The 6,040-nt window shown below is 47.2% G+C and overlaps 1 protein-coding gene across 1 annotated transcript; it reads left to right on the top strand.

The window, feature by feature from the left end:
* Nucleotides 1-68: 68 nt before the first annotated feature.
* PDCL (phosducin like) lies at nucleotides 69-4,508 on the top strand. Its single transcript, XM_027688081.1, has 5 exons — nucleotides 69-172; nucleotides 576-619; nucleotides 1,071-1,257; nucleotides 1,872-2,053; nucleotides 2,917-4,508. Exons 3-5 carry the CDS (start codon nucleotides 1,077-1,079, stop codon nucleotides 3,466-3,468), a joined length of 915 nt encoding a protein of 304 aa, XP_027543882.1. The 5' UTR covers nucleotides 69-172; nucleotides 576-619; nucleotides 1,071-1,076; the 3' UTR covers nucleotides 3,469-4,508.
* Nucleotides 4,509-6,040: the final 1,532 nt, after the last annotated feature.

Here is a 6,040-nt window from a genome sequence, read left to right as displayed (position 1 = left end):
AGACGGGGGGAGCGGTACCGAGAGGGTCCGGCTGGGGCCGGGGGCGTTCCCGGTACCGGGCTGGGTCCGCCCGTTCCCGGGGCCGTTCCCGTTCCCGGGGCCGTTCCCGTTCCCGTCTCCGCCCCTTTCCCGCCGTGCCCCGCGCGGCGGCCCCGGAAGGCGGCGGGAGCGGGTGAGGCGATGGCGGGGCCGGGCCCGGGGGTCCCGGGGAGGAGCGGGGGAGGCTCGGCGGGGGTGGGTCCGGGGGGCGACCGGGACGGGCGGGGCCGCGGGGCCGCTTCGTTCGGGGCCTGCGGTGTCACCGGCCCCAGGCCCGGCCCCGCTGCCGGGTAATCCCGGTAATCCCGGGCCATCTGCCCGCTCTGATCGGCTGGAGCTCTGCTGTGTCCATGGGCTGGAAAACCGGGAGCTCTGCTGTGTCCATGGGCTGGAAAACCGGGAGCTCTGCTGTGTCCACGGGCTGAGTGGAGTCTGTGCCACACACACGCCCAGGGCTGGCTTCTGCGAGCAGGAGAGCCCTGCAGAGAAAAGTGTGAGCCCAAATCAGCTGATCTGGCTAATATTCCTCCTTCCAGGTCCTGATAGAAGCTTGTCTCTGAAGGACCGCAAGGGAATACAGGTCAGAACGTTTTAATTCGCTTAATTACACTGGTAGGTTTTCAGCTCGCGTAAATAGTTGTTAAAATAATGCAAATAATAGTGGGCATTTAAATGTCAGTAACTGGGAATCAGGCTGGTGGAGCTGTCCAGTGAGGCTCACAAGGCTCCTGGATCATGGTTAGAAAATTAATTCTCCATGAGTGAGGACACAGGTCAGGTGTTTTCACTAGTGAGCCTCAGAGCAGTTCTGTTTGTAAAGGTTTTAATTTAAGTGAGTTTGAAATTGTGACATAAGAATTAACCCAAGGGACTGACTCCACCAAAGGCTGTTGGATGGTGGGCTGTCAACTGTTCTGGGGCTAAAAACTGCCCTGAGGAAGTGAAGGATCATCATGATGCATTTAAGGTGGTTTCTCACGCTGTGCGTTTGATCAGAGGTGCATCCTCTGGTTTGTTAATTTATTTTTTAGGACATAATGACTACTGCAGATGATAAACTGCTTGGTGAGAAGCTCCAGTACTACTACAGCAGTAGTGAGGGTGAGGATGAGGACAGTGAGAAGGAAGATAAAGAAGGGGAGAGCAACATTCCTGACGGTGTTGGAGAGGTCGAGCTCAGCAGCGATGTTAGCACCGATGTTAGCACTGTCAACACAGGTATGATCCTATCAGTGGACTTGTTCTGTAAATGCTTTGTTGGAAATTTCATGTGTTATTCTAAAATTCATTTTTTGAAATGAAGCTCCTGGTGTTCTGCATATTTGGGTCAGAGAGTGATCGTTTCCTGGCTGTCATCTAACCGTATTTTTAATAGCTGGTTCTTGATTTTAATGTTTGACTTCTCCTCTGAGATACCTCAGCATTTTATCTGAAGCAGGCAGGCTTTGACTAGAAAGCTCATACAAGGCTGGTTTGTACAATTTGGTTGATAATAAGTCATTATTTTTGTTCTGATGAAAGCCACGTTAACAATAGGGGAAGCCTTGAGGGCTGGTGGTTCTATTTCAAGAGTACAGATACTAATCTGTGGGACAGTTATGAGAATAGCCTAGTTAGATAAACTTTAGTCTTCTTACTAAAAAAAAATAGATACAAACTCAAGGACATGCAAATGGCAAATCACTTCTTCCATTTCAGCGTTCTGCACAGTTACAGAAAGTTTACAACAGGGCCACTGTTTTACTGCTGATTTATAAATTATTACTTGATTTTAAATTATAAATATAAGTGTGTTACCCTTTTATACAAAATGCCCACACATTTAATCTCAGGTCCCAAGGGAGTCATTAACGACTGGCGGAGGTTTAAGCAGCTGGAGACGGAGCAGCGGCAGGAGCAGCGCCGGGAGATGGAGCGGCTCATCAAGAAGTTGTCCATGACCTGCAGGTCTCACTTAGATGATGAGGCTGATAAGCAGAAGCAGAAGGAGCTTCAGGAAAAAATCAATGGAAAGGTAGCATGGCACAAAGGAATTAAAGTGCCATTTAAATGTTTAACATTTTTGTTTGAAGTGGTTTAGCTGCAGTACCAAAGAAGTCCAAACCCTTTTCCCAGATTTCCCTGGTCTGTTGATCAAATAAGTCAACTTCATTAGTGTGGAGAGTGGTACAGCAAACCAATGAATGCTGCCTCCTCTGCCTGAAGCAAGAGCTTAGGAGCCCTCGTTGATTCCATATCTAGTAAGTAGATATTGGGAATTTAACTTTGAGCTCCAAAGATCGAAGGCATTGGAAGTAGAGAGTGTTTTTTATCAGCTGGGCTGTAAACTAGCCCTGAGTGTTGGTCAGAGAAGTTAGTAGTTAGCAGACAGTGTTTCTGCTGTCAGGTGGTGCAGGTTGGCTGTGCTCTGCTGTACCTTGAGGGATGCAGATGAACAGACTGAAATGCATAAAATCCTGTTCATTGCAGTTCTAAAGGCAGGATGGTGCCACCACATGTTGACTGGAAAGCTAAATGAGGAAGAAGCTCCTCTTAGGTCAGGCACAGTTTCCGAACGAGCGCTCCCAGCTCGGTGAAAGCACATGGGCACCATTAACCTGGATTAAAGTGGGAGCACAGAGCAGCCACTTGTGCTATTAGTGCAGCTTGTGGAAACTGGAATGCCCAGGGCTGAAATCTCTGTTCCCACTGGACGTGGTTTCTAATTAGATCAGAATGGAGTGTAATACAGAGGGTGCTTGAGCCTTGCATGGGTTGCACTTTGCTGTTATTAAAGATGAGTGACCCACATTAGTCCTCTTGATTTACATTCTCATTACATAAGTGACCCACATCGTGGTGCAGATGGTTTTCACGTCTCTCTGTGTGTGTTCTTAGATGACTTTACAGGAGTATAACATGATCCACAACGACGAGGACGACGAGGAGTTCCTGCAGCGCTACAGGAAGCAGAGGATGGAGGAGATGAGGCAGCAGTTGTACAGTGGGCAGCAGTTCAAACAGGTCTTTGAGATCACCAGCGGAGAAGCGTTTCTGGACACGGTCGACAAAGAGCACAAGAGCACCCTGATCATGATCCATATTTATGAAGATGATATCCCTGGCACCGAGTCCCTGAACGGCTGCATGATCTGCCTGGCTGCCGAGTACCCCACAGTGAAGTTTTGCAGAGTGAAGAGTTCCCTCATTGGGGCCAGCACCCGCTTCACCAACAACGCCCTGCCAGCCCTGCTGGTCTACAAGGCCGGGGAGCTCATCGGCAATTTCGTGCGCATCACTGACCAGCTCGGGGAAGATTTCTTTGCTGTAGACCTGGAGGCTTTTCTGCAGGAGTGTGGTTTGCTGCCAGAAAAAGACCTACTGCTCCTGACTTCTATACACAACCCTTCTGCGTGTTACAGTGAGGACAGTGATCTGGAAATAGACTGAAGCACTGACGCCGAGGGCCCGTAGGTGTAGCTGTGCTGTGGGATGTTCTGTGCTAGGGATTGTTCTCTCCCTTCCATAGTGTGGGTATGTGTTCCTCCCCCTCCTGCACTTTGAATTTTGCTTGTTAAAAATAACATGAGGAATTCCTAACGTTTTCTCATTTTCTTAATTCAGTAAAGTACAGTTAAAACAGCCTCATTTCTATGCAATTCAAATGTATTTTACTTAACCATGAAGTTTTAACACAATTCAGTAAGTTTAGGAAGTTCTGTGTTGTCATCTCCCTTCTCCAAATTTATTTTAAACATTTTGTCCTCAGATCAGCAGTGTGTGGTCTGTGTCCCTACAGGTTTCCTGAACCTGTGTGATATAAATACCAGTTGGATCAAGATGTGGTCACCAGCTCCCTAAGACAAGAACTGAGACTGCAAATAGAGGAGTTTTTAAAATTCAAGACTTAATAACCTGGTGCTGAACTGCTACCAGTTACCAGTGCAAGGTCCCATCTGCCAGTTTGCAGTCTCCTCCTTGGAAGTACCTTGTTCTAACACTTGGCCTCAAATATTTGTTTCTTTCTCACTTCCAAATAACGACATCCCCTGACTTCATCCTGAAAATTGCTTTTCAGATGGAGAGAGTTCTTCTGTCTTTAACCTTCCCTGAGACTTAAATGAGAAAATCTTGCAATTACAGCTTTTAATACGTTCTTGGATTTTAAAACACTCGTCCTTAGAGTTCACAGTAGTCACTCCATCAGAAAATGAGCTCTGGCTCTTCAGAGAGACTGTTACAAAGAGCTCCAATGTGTGTGCTGAGCAGCAGCAAGAATTTAGTTGGCAAAATGCAGAATTAGGACTTGAATAACCTCAGAATTTCGTCTCTCCCTAAAATTACTAAATCCGTGCTAAAGTTCATTTCTGTCTGCCTTCAGTAGTGAAAAGTAGACTGGCATTACTTAAATATAGGACCCAATGTAATGCTGTGTTTAATGATGAAATTTACTTGCAATTTTTATGTAAAGCACTTTGGAACACCAGGAAGAAATGCAAATGTGTCTGTGGAGCATTATAGGATCTTAATGAGAATGGATCTTGGGCTAGAAAAAGGAGAATTTGTAACTGTGTCTATTTGAACTGTGTTTTTAAAAGTAATACGAGCAGAAAAATAAATAATCTGTAATTAAAAATGACTGAATTGGCACAAATTGTAGCTGTTTTAAGGAAACTGGCAGAAATCCAGGTTTTTTAAGTGTGGTGAGAGATTATTTCTTTTCATCTCAGAATTGCAGGGAAAAAAAAACCATGTCAGTTATATGAAATTAAATCACTGAGTGTGGATATCAGCACACTTGAGGAAAAAGTCAGAGTAGCTGTAACTTATATCCAGGATGAAATTCAGTGAAGTCTGTTGTGCAGACGGTGCATTTCAGCATCATCATAAAACCTGGCTTGGAGAGGGGGTCAGGGGAGAGCTGACTGCTTGAGTTGCTTTGAAGGTCTATTTTTATAAAGTGATTATTTTTTTTACCCCTGTGGCAGCAAAACTGTGACAGGATCAGACCCTCTCCTGCTGCTCTGTGTCCCATGGCCTGGAGCAAGGGGACTCCTGGTGAGGAACCTCCTGTGCTCGGGTATGGGAGAGGTGGTTTGCAGTGCTAATAGCAAAAAGGAGAAGAAAAAAGGTCTGAATCCAGCTACTCTTTGATCTGGAAGAATACAGGGGAGAGAAACTGTGCTATAATCCTGCTGCTCATTTGTGCGCACGTCACATGGGAGTGAGGGGGCTGAGCTGAGAAAAAAAGCTGCTGCTGCTTTTGCCTGTTCTTGAAGCTAAATCTTCAAGAAGTTCTATAAATAGGAGTCGAAAAAACACTTGCCAGGTAGGTTGTGTTGCCGCTGGGAGATGTTCTGTTTTGGAAAAAGCAGCTCACGGCGGGGAGGCCGCCAGGAATGACGGGTTTCACAGGCGGCTCTAACTGTGGGAGAGCAGCGTGGGATCACCTGGGGCTGCTCAGGGTAATTGTGTTCCAGCACAAACAGAATTTGGGCACAAGGAATCATGGACAGCTGCTTGGCGAGGGCAGGAACGAAACCCCGGGATGGGCTTAACGTGGCATTTGATCCTGGTGCCAGCCTGGGGGCAAGGTTTAGCAAAGAAAAGCTTATACTGATCTTTTTTGGCCTCCCATCTTTCTAAAATGTTCCAAATACACCCTTGCTGGAAGTCCACACAAGGTTTCTGACCTGACTCGCAGCACAGAGGGGCCTGCTGGGGCAGACTGGGGGACTCCAGCAACTCCCTCCAGGGGGAAAATGCTTTTCCATTCAGCCTTTGGACCGTTCACCCCCTGCTCAGTGAATCATCCCCTCCGAGGCCACACAGCCCCAGATGGATGTTTTCATTGTTGCTGCACGAACCCAGGCAGCCCCATCCTTCTGTCCACAACCTTCCAGGCGCTGGCAAGCTGCTTGGAGACTTGTTTAAAAATTCAGAGGACATCCTAGGAGCTGTGTTTACCAAGAGCTCACACAGAGGGTACGTGTGGCAGACCCCAGAGCACACGGGATGTGGG

The sequence above is a fragment of the Neopelma chrysocephalum genome, unplaced genomic scaffold (genome assembly GCF_003984885.1).
Source record: "Neopelma chrysocephalum unplaced genomic scaffold, ASM398488v2 Primary Assembly neopelma1_74, whole genome shotgun sequence".
In the NCBI taxonomy this organism is placed as follows: domain Eukaryota; kingdom Metazoa; phylum Chordata; class Aves; order Passeriformes; family Pipridae; genus Neopelma; species Neopelma chrysocephalum.
Note: the sequence above shows the minus strand (reverse complement) of the source record. Positions and strands in the feature narration are given on the sequence as shown.

Bases quoted from the DNA above. Each gene is read 5' to 3' on its own strand.
- PDCL (XM_027688081.1), top strand. From the start codon at position 1,077: ATGACTACTGCAGATGATAAACTGCTTGGTGAGAAGCTCCAGTACTAC. The intron at 1,258-1,871 runs GTATGATCCTAT...ATTTAATCTCAG, and splicing joins TGTTAGCACTGTCAACACAG to GTCCCAAGGGAGTCATTAAC. The intron at 2,054-2,916 runs GTAGCATGGCAC...GTGTGTTCTTAG, and splicing joins AGGAAAAAATCAATGGAAAG to ATGACTTTACAGGAGTATAA.